Raw genomic sequence first — 13,728 nt, 5'->3', positions numbered from 1 at the left:
CCAGATCCATTTCTGTGTGTCCTGGACAGATCCATTTCCGTGGGTCCCGGACAGATCCATCTCCGTGTGTCCCAGCCAGACCCATCTCTGTGTGTCCCGGACAGACCCATCTCCCCGTGTGTCCCGGACAGATCCATCTCCGTGTGTGCCGGACAGATCCATCTCCGTGTGTCCCAGCCAGACCCATCTCCGTGTGTCCCGGAGAGGTCCATCTCCGTGTGTCCCGGACAGATCCATCTCCGTGTGTCCCAGCCAGACCCATCTCCGTGTGTCCCGGACAGATCCATCTCCGTGTGTCCCAGCCAGACCCATCGCCCCGTGTCCCGGACAGATCCATCTCTGTGTGTCCCGGACAGACCCATCTCCCCGTGTGTCCCGGACAGACCCATCTCCCCGTGTGTGCCGGACAGATCCATCTCCGTGTGTCCCAGCCAGACCCATCTCCCCGTGTGTCCCAGCCAGACCCATCTCCCCGTGTGTCCCGGACAGATCCATCTCCCCGTGTCCCAGATCCCGGGTCACCGGCGGTCCCAGCGAGCGCCCATTCGCCCTCCCGCCGGCAGGGGGCGCGCGCGGCCGGCCCGCCCCTGGCGTCACTTCCGCCTGGAAGGCCGCGACCACGCGTGGCGGGGCGCAGGCGCGGGGGGCGCGGGGCGCCGCCGCTCCGCGCATGCGCCGCGGCCGCCGACGGAGCGGGCGAGGACGGGACCGGGGAGGCGGCGGCGCTCGCGCTCCGACCCCGCCCCTCGCGGCCCGCGCGACCCCCGTCCCGCCGCGCGCCCCCCCCGCCGCCCCCGCGGCCACCCCCGCGAGCCGGGGCGGGGAATGCGGCAGCCGCCGCCCCCCCCCGCCGCTGCGGGCCTGCCGCCCCCGCCGGCGGCGGGGGAGCGCCGGGGCTCCCGCTGAGCGCCGCCGGCCCTCCCGCGCGGCTCCCGGCCCGCCCGGCCCGCCCCGGCGGCACCATGCAGGCGCAGCCGCTGCTCTACGAGTTCTTCAGCGAGGAGAACGCGCCCAAGTGGCGGGGGCTGCTGGTGCCCGCCCTCAAGAAGGTGAGGGGCGGCCGGGTGCCCGCACCCCGGGGGCCCGGCCGCGGGATCGGGCGGGCCACGGGGCCGCACAGGGCTCCCCGCGCTCCGAAAGCGGCTGCGGGGCTGCCTGCCGGGGGTCGGTCGGCGCCGTCCCGCAGGGCAGGCGGCTGCTTCTGTGGGTGCCCCGGCGCGGAGGGGCCCGGCAGCCGCGCTGGGGCGATGCTCTGACAGACGGAGCCGTGTACGTAAAAACAGTGTGATGGACACGCGGGTGCTGTCCCCCCTCGGCCTGGAGGGAAGCGAGTGGTGCTGCTGCGGGTTTCTGCTGGTCTTCCTTGGTGACACGACTGGGAATAAGGGGGGGATTGTTATGAGCAACTCCTGCGAGAATTTTGGTTAATTAGTGTTCGTGTCTAATGGCTTTTCGTTAACCTTCTCTCAGTTTAAATACCTTTTTGCTGAGAAGGCTTAATCAGGACAAACTAGCAAGTCTTGCTCCCTCAGGATGGTGAGGCTTGTGCCTGTGGCGTGGAAAGAATTTATTCGGAAGAGAGGAAAAAATAGTGAGGGCTCCTCTTCCACTTTTTCAGCCTGAGCCCAGAAAATAGAATGTGTAAGAAACAAGTTTTCTGACACTGTTACTTGAACTGGCTTCAGATTGCAGAACTTCACACGGTTTAGTCCTGCACAGCAACACTTTCTGAGTTACTGTCTAGTTACAGTGATTAATTGCAACGTCTGCGTGAAAGGCTCCTTCCTAGGGCTGGTTGAGAGGTCTCAGGTGCTGCAGTTGTACACATTGCAGTATTTCTTCCTAATTTCCTCTTGCAATGTGTTGCCTCTCTTCTCTGGGCATGCTCTTTGAGGTCTCCAGCACTGTGTGACTTTGTCCGGTTCTTGGAAGTCTTTTGCTTGTCTCATCCATAGCACGTGCTGTTAATGTCTTATCCCTGGATAGCTGCTTCCTTGAAACTTCACTAACCACACGACTCACTTGTGGTGCTTGTAAGCACTTGGACACCCATCCACCTGAAGCCTGCTTGGAAGCTGGAGCTACCCAAGGTCCCAACCACAGAGAGCTTTTTCCTTTGGAGGATGGTTTATTCCATGATGGAGCAAATGTTTGTCAGATTTGGAAGAAGTCTCAGTGCTGATGACTGGAGTACAGAGAGTGAGGATTCAAAGCAAGCAAGCCTTAAAACTTTGGAATAACTTGTGACATCTGACATGCCAGATTTCTTCCCAGTGGACAAGCCATTCGTGAAGTCACCGTGCATTAAAGATGCTTCCTGAAGGAGTTGGATGAATACTGCAGTGGGAAAAGGAATTCTGGAATCTAAGGTCAACAGAAAAGGCCAATGAGGACAAGCTACCAAAGATGACGAACTGGCCCTGCAAGGTATGGTTGTCTTGGTTTTGATGTCCTCTGCTCCTCATTGTGGGTGGAGGGTTGACAGGAGTCAAGGGGAGTTAGTTCTGAAGGCTTCACACTGAAACTTGTAACTGTCTGGCAGATGTTGACTCTTTTGACCTCAGCTTTTCATGAGATCGCCACCTGTTTCCTACCTTCTCTCGGGCTGTTGCTGCTTACTACTGCTGTTTCTGTAAAGATGGAAATAAAGAATCTGTCCAGATTGTCACCAGCTTTACTGAAGAGCCAAATACTTGAGTTACAGGAAAACTAAATGGCAGATGAAATTGTTAAATGACTACCTTGTTGGCTTCTTCATTAATGGAGAAACCATATAATGTATTTTCCTAACTTGATAGAGGTACAAATAGTTTTGGGTAGGGTGTTTTGCCCTGGTAAATGCTCCTAAAGTAATGAACTTGTCACGGGTGGTGGGTTAACCCATGAACAGCACAGTGCACTTGCCTTGATAATTGTCTGTCGTGGTTCACAAGGCAGGTGCAGCGCTGCAGTCAGTGACCCCTTGGGTAACTCACCAAGACCCGAGCTGTACCCACAGGCCAGCACGTGGGACTGATAAAGTGGAGAGGGTGGCAGCACATCCCGGTGGGATCAAAGGGCAGGACTGTCCTGGAGGGAAACTGGTGCCTTGTGACTTTGCTGAATTGCCAGAGCATTGCTGTCTCAGTAGGAGTCACATTTTTGGAAGCTCACGTACATCCTATTGTTGCTAGAGGAGAACCTTTCCTTCACTTCTCCCTTAGCTGACCAGATGCTGACACTCATTCTCAGATAGTGACAGCAGCTGAATGCAGCCTGAAACCAGGTGGATGTAGAGGCAGAATTGTGATGATTTCCTGCACAGCTGGAATTAGACTTAATAGTTTGTGAAGACCTGTGTTGAATTAATAGGTCCAGTGAGGAGAGTGGCATTTCAGTTAACATTGTAGAACCACATATACCAGGATGGAGTGTTTGCAGCTCTTGGGGAAAGCTGCCACACGTGGACTGAATCATTAAAATGCCATTGCCCTTTTGTAACTGTGAGTTGGCTTCTAATGCAGAGCTCAAACTACAGCCTTGGGATCGCTTTCTTAAAAAATAGGTGTTGTTGAATCATTGCAAATAGTTTTCTTTTTCCAGTGAGTTATTTTGATTCTTTTTTTTATCAAGCAGCAATCCCGAGAATATAGAGTAAGAATAAATCTCTTCCTACATTAGGCAATTCTTAGGAGACCATGCCTTGTGTTTCATTAGACATGAACCTTAGCAGTAGAGCTGTATTTGCTTTGAACAAGCTGCATTTGCAAAAAGCAGCTCTTGTACCACTGAGATCATAATGTAATCCCTTTTCTTCTGATTCTTCTTCAGATGCTGTCAAGACAGGCTCCAGTGCACTCAATTAGGAAGAAAATGATGTCAACTGAGATTCTTCTCTGCCTGGTCACAGTTATTTTGAAGCTGCAAAAGAGGAGTGTTGCAGAGATCTTTGTTTGCTGGCTAAAGGCAGTAATCATGGTGATGAGGTACAAGAAAAGGAAGAAAGAATAACAACAGGTGTCTGAAATTGTAGTTGCAAGGATGGACAGAAGGTGAGATGCTGGGGCTGAAGATGAAGGATTCAAGACATGTGAAACACCAGAGGTCTCGGGTACCCAGAGATGGAGGTACACAGCTTTTAATGCACCTTGGAAAGCAGACTCAGAAGGGACACCTGCCAAGTGATGCCACTTCCAGCACTGGTGTTCCTCTGCAAGTGAATTTCTACACTTTATTCTGGTGATAACCTTTTGGATAGTTTTTCTTGAACATCATTCCTTATGGCCTTATCTCGTTGGTATAACTTGTTCTTGGAGTCAGAATTTCTCTGCACGTGTATGATGCTCTTGTTCCCTGATCCATTGGTTTTTGCAGTAGGAAGGAAGCATGTCATCCTTACTGATGGATACCTTAAGCTATTTGATGATGGAGAAAAAAGAATGTCCTGCTGTTTGCATACCTCAAGTTGTTTTGAATCAGTTGAGCAATTAACCCGGGGTACTGCTGGAATTTGTTGTGGTCAGAATTGGACTGGTGTGGCTTGGCAACTGAAGGGATTTGCTTCATCGGTTAAGGAAACTGTTCCAGGCAGCGTGCTTCCAGGAACTCCACGTGTCGTCTGGTCAGTCATCCAGACCTTTTGTGGAGCAAAAGACATGGGAAAAGCTGCTTCAGTGACTACAGAGTTCTCAGGAAGCTGTTGCTGACAAAGATATTTCTACCTGATTTTTAATTACCTGGCACTTCCAATTGATGACAAACCAGTTGCCACTTGCTACTTGGAATGTCACTTCTTACTCTTAGCATTGCTTCATACAAGATGTAGAGTTTTCTTAATTTCTGATCACTTTGGGTCCTCAGTTCCTCTGATGGCTGTGGAGGATAAAACTAAGAACATCCTAATTCAGCAGTTCAAGTCTTCACTGCATGGTTTTTTTCACCTGCTCAGTGGAGCAGTGTGGTACTGCTGCCATTCTGAGACATCAGCAGAGTATTACCAAAAATCTGACTCCTGCCTCCTTGGTGAATTGTTGCTGAAGTGTGCATCCAGGACATTTGTATTTGATTTAATTTACTGCATTTTTAATTGATCAAGGTAACAAAACATGGTCAGGGTTACCAAATATCAGCAGAGATGTACAAGAATAGAAGAAAAAGCTTTTTAAGGAGTGCTGACTCTATAAGAATGCTCATCCATGCAAGGTATAAAAAGGTGTTTGTCCTGGAGTGTTTAGTGATAAGCTTGTCAGTGTTTTTTTAGCTACTGAGGGAAAATAAAGGAAAGATATGTTGAGTAAAAATAAGAGTTACAGCATTAGTGAAGACTTTTGAAGGTGCTGAATTGGAGAAAATTCTCACTGAATGATCTCTGTTGCCAAATAATTTCTACTAATAATCCATTGAATAAACTGCAAAGGTTTAGAAAATTTTCAGTTTAGAAAACTACTTTCAGTCAGTCAAGTTTTCTTCTCTCTGATAGTGCTTTGGAGGGTGGCTTGGCCTGTTGTCTCATTACAAAACTCCTTCCATGATCAATATGATGTGGTAAATACGATGCTTTTTTTCCCTTTAGACCCTTTTTTACAAGCCCTTCAGCTGCCACGGGGGCAGACTGGCAGCATAGCCCGTGCTCAGCAGTGAAGCACAGTTGTTCTTTAGCAGGAGCTGTTTTCTGGATCATACTGTGAGTTCTTGCCAGAATCCCAGCACAGGGATAGTCTATCTGTAACTCGCAGTTGATGCTTCATTTTTATTTCAGTTCGTTACTTAGCTTTAGAATTGTTTCCTTTAGAATTCCTTTAGATTCGTTGTCTTTTGTTACACTGTTTCCTTTGTTATACTGTTTTCTGACGCTGCTGGAGCTTCTGTTGCTCCTGATGGACTCAGGTCAGTTACTGTTCTCTCCGAAGCCTCAGGATTTGTCTGGTGTGTTCTGTACTTAAGAGAACAACTGTGAACCTGATTGTGTTGATTGTTAATGATGCTTTAGGAACATGAAGCTGGTGTTTATGTAACGTGAAGTTGCTTTAAGAAGTCTCTGGAGCCAGGTTTTTTCATCCTGAATTGAAATTTTTCAGCTTGTAAGCAACCTGTTAGGCTTTTTCTCATGGCCACTGAGGAAGAGGTGACTGAAAACTGTTGCTGAGGATGTGAGGTTTAGTATCAATCAGATTGTTAAATTCACTGTGTCTTCCTTTCTTATCTATTATGAAACACCTCTTTCTAATGCAGAACAAGCTGCTGAGTGTCAGTCTGGACTGGAGTTGGGGTCATCTTGTGACCAGCCTTTGAGTTGTGGTGGTGCTGCTGGAGACCAAGGTTCTCTGTAACCTGAAGCTGTTTGATCTGCTGTCCTTTAAATGAAACGTTTCTCAGGGTTTGGTCTAAGTTTCCTACTGCTTCCCATGAGGCTTGTGGGAATGTTTATATTCTAATTTATTATGTAGAGTTTGGGGGAAAAAATGGTTTGAGAAGACTTTATGTAAAATAAGCTGCTATGGATTATAAAGTAAGATCAGCTATATTTATCTTTGTATTATACATTAAGCACTTTCTTCTTTGTTGTTGGTGTCAGTGACTTTTTCTGCCAGTTTAGATTTATGGCTGCCTAATTTTTAAGCTCTTGCTGTTCCTGACAGAAATTCTTTGCTTTTGTGCATTTTAAGGGAAGAGGACAAATAGGCAGGGGGAGAAAAAAAAGCCAAGTGTTCATATTGTAGGATTTTCTTTAAGTGTTACAAGTCTTTTTTTTTTTTTTTTTAAGCAGGCACTGTTTGTCTTTTCTCGTGTTCTTAAGCAGATCCTGAAAAGCTGTTCAAGAAATGCTGGCTCTTCTTATCTTTAAATAAAGAAAACCCTGGTCATTTCTCTTCTGAGAATTAGCAAAGATTGAGAAGATTGGATATTCAAAAAAGTGACTACATGAGTTGAGTGGAAACAGCCATGGTGGCAGAGATTTGTAGCTGATGTAGATTGCATTTGCCCATTAGAATTGGTTGGGGTATTTTGAAGAATCTAAGCTTCTTTTAAAAGTTTTTAAGCTGCTTTTTTAGTAATTTCTCTTATCATAAGATAGACATTTTATTGTGTGTGTAGGAGGGAAGGGAATGGTTCTGTCATTATTTAAGGGAGAGGTTAAATGTTTAGATAAGAATCTGATCTAAACATCACAACACTTCAGAAGTTGTTAGTCTGTTTTTATCATGTGTATTCCTAAGTAGTATTGAAGGATCTGGTGGGATTCAAGCCATACTCCCCTTTTTCAAGGGTGGTAAGGCAGGGTGGCCCACGTTTTTTAACTTAAAATCTGAGATGACTTTATGAGAAAGATGGAAAGCCCCTGGTAATTTGATCTTCTCTTTTTTTTTTGAAACTGATCATGTGATGGTTTATGCTAACAGATGTTCCCATTTCTTGTCTTCTCTTACTAAATCTTGCATCTTACCCAGCCTTGCATCATGTCTCAGATAATGAACTTGGGACTTGAACTGAGTACCCTCAAGTAACACTCTGTCATTCTCAGTCTGAGCCTTTGGGTACTACAGAAGTGCAGATACTGAAATTACACATTTCTCTGACAATTGTGCACCGAACTATGCTGTACTTTTCCTTGTTAGTCTGGTTGTTTTCTTTTGTTCACTTGTATGACTTTGAACCCTGACTGATACTAAGTGTCACGTAGCAATGAAGGTTATTTACCATCTACCTAATACAGATAAGCTGTGCTGGCAAGCCAATGGCAACTCATGATGTTTTCTTCTGCCAAGGTGGATGTTCTGTTAAAGTGGAGTTCAGCAGTGGCCTTTGAGAAGGATGGTGTCACTGTCCCAAAGAGAAATGCTTAGGGAAAATGTCTGAAACCTTTATCTCCTGAACTCAGAGTAGGTTATCATTGTTGACTCTGTTTTGGCTGACTGTGGATAATGTTTCAGGTTATGGCCTGATGTGGTATTTTTGTTTGTTTGTTCTTATTCCTATAGGCTCTGTGTTACAGACCAAAGGAGTTGTAATGAGGTTATTAAAGTCTGGTCTGTTTTCTAAGTAAAGGAGAAAATAGAGCTGCTCTTCATCACTCCAGTTCATCATGTTCTGTATTTTTACCGTTGAATTGACTTGGTAATTTAACACTTCTTGAAATACAAAGTGCTGGAGTATGATATAGGGAGACTGTAACACGAATTTGTTCAGTTCTATTCTAAAAAAACCAAACATGAAAGGCAGCATCTTCCAGACGGCTCAGATCAGCTCTGCTCTTTAAGAGAACACTTTGGCAAGTCTGTAATTTCTGGTGTTCAGGTGTTCCAAGCTGGTACAGTATTTCAGATGTCAGTGTTTGAATTGTAAATAATGTTTGGGACTGCCTGGCATGCTGTTATTTGTGTAGCTCCACAAATACACTCTGTAGCTGTGCGTAGCGAAGTTCTTAGGAAAAGTGAAACTGTTGGCATAATCAAAATATTTGTGTTAGCTAGTCAAATGGAGAGAAGTTCTTCTGTTCTATTTTTGCCAGACTGCTTTTAAGTTTAAAAAGCAGTGACTTCTGGAGGTGTTTTTTAAGACCTGCTGAATAAGGGTGTGCAATCTGCAAGAAGCCAAACGCGTGATCCAGCGTATTTGAATCTCAACAGCAGTTAAGTGAGCACCAGGACTATGCCCAGACATGAAGCTTTCAGACTAATGAGTGCCTTAGCAGGCAGGTGGATTTCTGTTTGAGGCTGTTGTGTGTTTGAACTTCATAACATTCAGTTCTTGCTATAACTGCAAACAGGAATTAAAACTCAGGTGTGAAATTAAATAATTATGGCAGCATTATTTGCATATAGACATGGGTTTAACATTTGGATGAGGCAGATTGTTGGGCTTTGCTTCAGAGTTGTTAGGCTCTCGTGTTAGTGATTGAGAGAACTGAAGGCATTTTGAGTTGTGTGCAGGGGAAGAGTAAAATGATGAAATTGGGGCTTGACAGATGCATTGCGAAAGTCAGCAGTCCGCTTGCTCTGGCATAATATTTGCCATCGTTGTAGGACTGAGATTAAACTGTTGAAGTTCTGAAGCACTGAGCTTTGTATACCTGAAATTTAGGATGGTTGAAACTGTGCTATTTTGTGAACTACAGAAGTGCAAAGGAAAAGTATACTTGAGGTTTCAGAAGTTAAGTGACTGGAAAAAAAAAAAAGGGAGGAGCAAGGGGGATTGTTCCTTGTTGAATTTGCACCAGTATGAAATTAGACACACTTATGGCATACAAGTAAACATATGGGGACCGAATTTTCAAAACCTCTCAGCTGCCTCTTAATGCCAGGACAACACTGTGACCTTTTTTGAAGTGGTTTTTTTACTATAGAGGCTGACATATTGTAAAAAAACACAATGGAAACAAACTTCTAAGCCAATCTTACGAGTGCTAACTGAGAATGGTTTAAATAATTTGAAACAATAAATGCTGCTGAAAACGTTGTTGTTTCTGTAGTGTGCTCTGTGAAAAATGTTCTGTATTTCATTATTATAGATTGTGATGAACAATGACTTTTCAAAGGAGGAAAAACCCCCCACTGCTGAAACCTCTTGTAAAAACAGTGATTTAAGAGCTAGTGGAGAGATAAGTATATTCAAGGGCTTTAAAAGTTTTCCTAATTGCACTACTAAGCACAGTTACTAATTAACCATTTTCTTGACATTAAACATAATTTATAGTGATTTGAGTACATAAAGCATTTGAGATTTATACTTCTGTCAGGTGTGAGTGTTTCACCCAGGTTTTTCTGATGGGCCTTAAGAAAGCTACATTTTGGATTGGATTTTTCTGGGCTGTTTGGCTTGGGTTTTGTTATCCTCTTTTTGCGAGTAAAGCATGTGTTCTGGGGAAGAGCAAAACTCAAAGCTTGAATTCTTCTCTTTCCTGTAGGTTCAGGTGCAAGTCCATCCTAAACTTTCCTCTACTGAAGATGCGTTGCAGTATGTGGAGGAGTTGATTCTTCAGTTGTTAAATATGTTGTGTCAAGCTCAGCCAAGAAGTTTTCTGGATGTAGAGGTATAGAGAACACTTATTACAAATCTTATTACAAATAATTTGAACTATTACACAAAAGCTTCTATATTAATCATTTCACAATGCAAAAAGGAAAGCAATAATTAATGTGTCTTTATGTAGCAGAGCCTTCTGCATAAATCTGACTGAGTTCCCTAATAGCTCATTTTCCTATCAGTTGAATTTGTTGTTCAGTGCACAGCAAAAGTATCTGTGAGCTGTTATACTTTTTAATAGATGGTGAGTGTAAATTTTGTATATAAAGCTGACTGGTTCCTTTCAAAAGACCTTTTTTCCCCCCACTGACACTGTATGCAAACTACAGCTGCTTAGTCTGAGGCTCTGCGCTGCTTTCTCAGCATGGTAATTTAGTCTGATATATCCCCTGCTGTCCCAGAAATTAAAACAAAAACAGTTCAGTCACTTTTTCAGAATGAGTTTGGGAACAGTCCTTTCCTCCTTCAGAGACCTGGTCTCTTACCATTGCCTTTTCAAAGATCTGCAACCTCTGTTGCTCATCAGAGCAGCTTAATGTGTAAGAAGAGAGGCTGAGCTGAAGAGTTCTTCTGTCTGATGAACAAATTAGTGAAGGTGTATCACTTCAGCTTGTAGGACCATGAATACCTTGGTAGCACTTTGTGCTTAACCATGATTTAAAGACTTTGGTGCCAAACTACAGGCTCTGTGTGCTGAGTGCCTGTTGGTTTCCAGTGCTTGGGGCCAGGGCCTGTGCCAAGTGACTTCCTCATATTCAGAAGAAAGTGGACTAATGGCAAATAAAACCTCACTAACAAAAAACCCTTAAAAATGTGGCTGTCTTAGAGCTCAAGATTCATGAATTTCATCCCTCCCCTTCTGTTTTGAACACTGACACCCCCAGTGATGTTCCAGTGTCCGCTTTAATGGCTGACCTGTTTTGCAACATCATTCTGGTCTGGCAGCTCAAGAGACAAGAGGTCTGGGGAAGGCTGTTTAATGCTGTTTTAAACAACGCTGACAAAAAACTCGACACAAAGTGTTGTATTACGAGTTTTATGGCTCTGAAGACAGAAGAAATGCAAGAAATAGAGATGATCAAGCAACTGCAATTTACCCCCTTGGTGTTCATGCACAATGATGCTGTCTTTAATTATATGGTCAGACACATTCATTTTTCCCCTGGGACACCTTCTAGACTAGATCCTGTTAGGGGTGTGAATTGTTGTTAGTGGATCAGAGGTTTTTTTTGGTAGGACCTCTGCTGAGTTATGAGGGGGGGGAGAAAAAAAAGCCTGCACTTTGAAAAGTTGGGTATTACCTTTATAGAATAGTCTTCTGTCTTTTTTTTTTTTTTTTTTGCTAGAAAGTTTCTGTTTGTGTACTTTTTCCTGTACCAGCTCTCTGTAAGTGGTCATTAACTTCATCTTCCTCATTTCATGGTTACTCAAACAGGAGCCATGTTTACGTAAGTGAGCACTTGCAACTGAAACAGTCAGTGGGAACTGTGGTCTGAAAAAATAAAATGTGAAGTTATGTGAGAAAATGAATTTCTGGCATCTCTGAATACCAGGGCTACAAAATTGGTGAAGCTTTTGAACCTCCAGAGACCTGTGTGTGAGTTCCAGCAGGAGAGTTGTTCAGTGCATGGGGGTGTGCAGGTGTCCTCAGGCACTCTGACTGCTGGAAGGAGTAAATAAACGGGGGCATATCTGATCCACCTGTAGACTGAAACTGGTTTAGAATATATGGGTGCTGTTGGACATTTTCTTCTCCTGTTACGTTCATTGTCATCATAGCATTTTGCATGTGTACAGGCTAGACCATGGGCTGATCAGTAGAGGTAAAACAGGAAGCCTGTTACCATTTCATTCAGTGACCATCCTGTGCAGGGAATAAAGTGCTAGGAGAAAATGTAGTCAGGTATTTAAACACAGCATTACCAGGCATGTGCACAAGGGAGGCAAACTGTGCCTTCGATGGCAGCTTAATTCTGGCATTTCTTAAATTGTGAACATTATATAGTTCTCTGATAATGATACTCTGAAATATCCTTCTGAATGTAGTGAGCAGCATGTACCAAAATGATAACATTTTCACATTTTGAATAAGCTTTTATAGTTGAAATACAAACATCAGCAACCATTTCTTTGTTAAATAGTAGAAGGCAATTTGATAACATAGTTACATTGCTGAGATCATTCCGATGGTGCATTTACCCCTTGGTCATGTTTTTTTTGTCTTAAGGATCGTGTCCAAAAAAGTTTCCCCCATCCTATTGATAAGTGGGCAATAGCTGATGCCCAGTCTGCTATTGAGAAGAGGAAACGAAGGAATCCGTTATCTCTTCCGGTAGAAAAAATCCATCCCTTGTTAAAGGTAAGCAGTGATGGAATCTTGCTTTTAGAATGCAATTAGAGGTCAACCCCTTTGTTTTATGTAGTTTCTGTGTGCTGCCTGAACTGTGAACTAGAAGAATTAAGAGTATCTGTGTTTGTTGCGTAGTTCTAAGTGTTCCAATCAATGGAATATGTTTATTTTTCAGTTAAAAATCAGTCAATTCTCTTTTGGACAAACAAGGCCAAGAACCCATTGTATAAGTTTGATTGTTCATGTTTCATTTTGCATGACTAAGAAAACACTCAAGAAACTTGTGGAAATAGCCCTAAATGTTTAAGTGAGGGTTTTGGGACAGTTAGTTGGCTCTTGGCACTTCCACAGTTAATACAGCAGCATCTCCAATGGCACTGCTTCTTCCCTAGGCCTACACACTCCTGTGTTTCTATTCCTAAAATAGGCTGTGGATATGTGGTGAATCTTTATTGAGTAGGGCCTTGAGCTTGTTTACTGGTTTGAGTTATAATTGACAGTGTCTGGTTCATCAGCTGAGTAACAGTGGAATGCTTTTTTTTTTTTTCTTTTTTTTTTTTTCCTTTTCAGGAAGTTCTAGGCTACAAAATTGACCACCAAGTGTCTGTTTACATAGTAGCAGTATTAGAGTACATTTCTGCAGACATCTTAAAACTGGTTGGGAATTATGTGCGCAATATAAGACATTATGAGATTACAAAACAAGATATTAAAGTAGCAATGTGTGCTGATAAGGTAAGCCCAACTCTGGTTTGTCATGTTAACAAACAGCTAAAGCTGTAGTTAAATTTTGAGAGGACAATGTCTTTTTCTTGGTGTATATATGGAATGTATATTTCTTCTAAGAAGAAATTAGTGTCATAAAATATGGCTCCAGTAATGGAACAAAACTACCAGAAAGCTAATTGAGCTTACAAAGCTCTTGCTTGTACTTATTAATACTTAAGTGTCTCTTCTTCTTGGTTGCACCTGCCTAATGTCAGCAACATGTGGATACTCTAAAAACTACTGTGAAGCAGCACTAACTTAAGACTGTATTGCATGTAAAAAGTAGTGTTTCAATGGGTCAAACAAAACACTCATCTCCTTAGCATCTCAGCCCAATCTTCCTTAGTAGTGAGACATGAGCCTGGTGAATAGAGCCTGGAATCTCCTAGCAATGTGCTAGAACTGTATCTGTGAAGGAAAGTTAGAAATTGGGGGGTTTCCTTGAATACTTGGATTATTCCTTATAATTTCTTACAGTAGTGATGCTGTAATGTCCCATTCCCCAGAATTAGTTAGGATTCTCATTTTAACCTGAGTTCTGTGTACAGTCACTGACTCTGAAACATGAATCACCTTCTGTTCTTAGAGCTTCAGAAGTGAGGCTTAAT

General features: G+C 43.5%; 1 protein-coding gene across 1 annotated transcript in view; it reads left to right on the top strand.

Moving 5' to 3' along the window:
• Window positions 1-926: 926 nt before the first annotated feature.
• Window positions 927-13,728, top strand: part of SOS1 (SOS Ras/Rac guanine nucleotide exchange factor 1) — a 43,778-nt gene continuing 30,976 nt past the window's right edge. Inside the window, exons 1-4 of the mRNA XM_069009172.1 lie at window positions 927-1,049; window positions 9,884-10,009; window positions 12,230-12,361; window positions 12,923-13,087. Coding sequence (XP_068865273.1) covers window positions 963-1,049; window positions 9,884-10,009; window positions 12,230-12,361; window positions 12,923-13,087 — 510 coding nt within the window. The 5' untranslated portion in view covers window positions 927-962. The remainder of the gene's footprint in view (window positions 1,050-9,883; window positions 10,010-12,229; window positions 12,362-12,922; window positions 13,088-13,728) is intronic.

The sequence above is a fragment of the Aphelocoma coerulescens genome, chromosome 3 (genome assembly GCF_041296385.1).
Source record: "Aphelocoma coerulescens isolate FSJ_1873_10779 chromosome 3, UR_Acoe_1.0, whole genome shotgun sequence".
NCBI lineage: Eukaryota > Metazoa > Chordata > Aves > Passeriformes > Corvidae > Aphelocoma > Aphelocoma coerulescens.
Note: the sequence above shows the minus strand (reverse complement) of the source record. Positions and strands in the feature narration are given on the sequence as shown.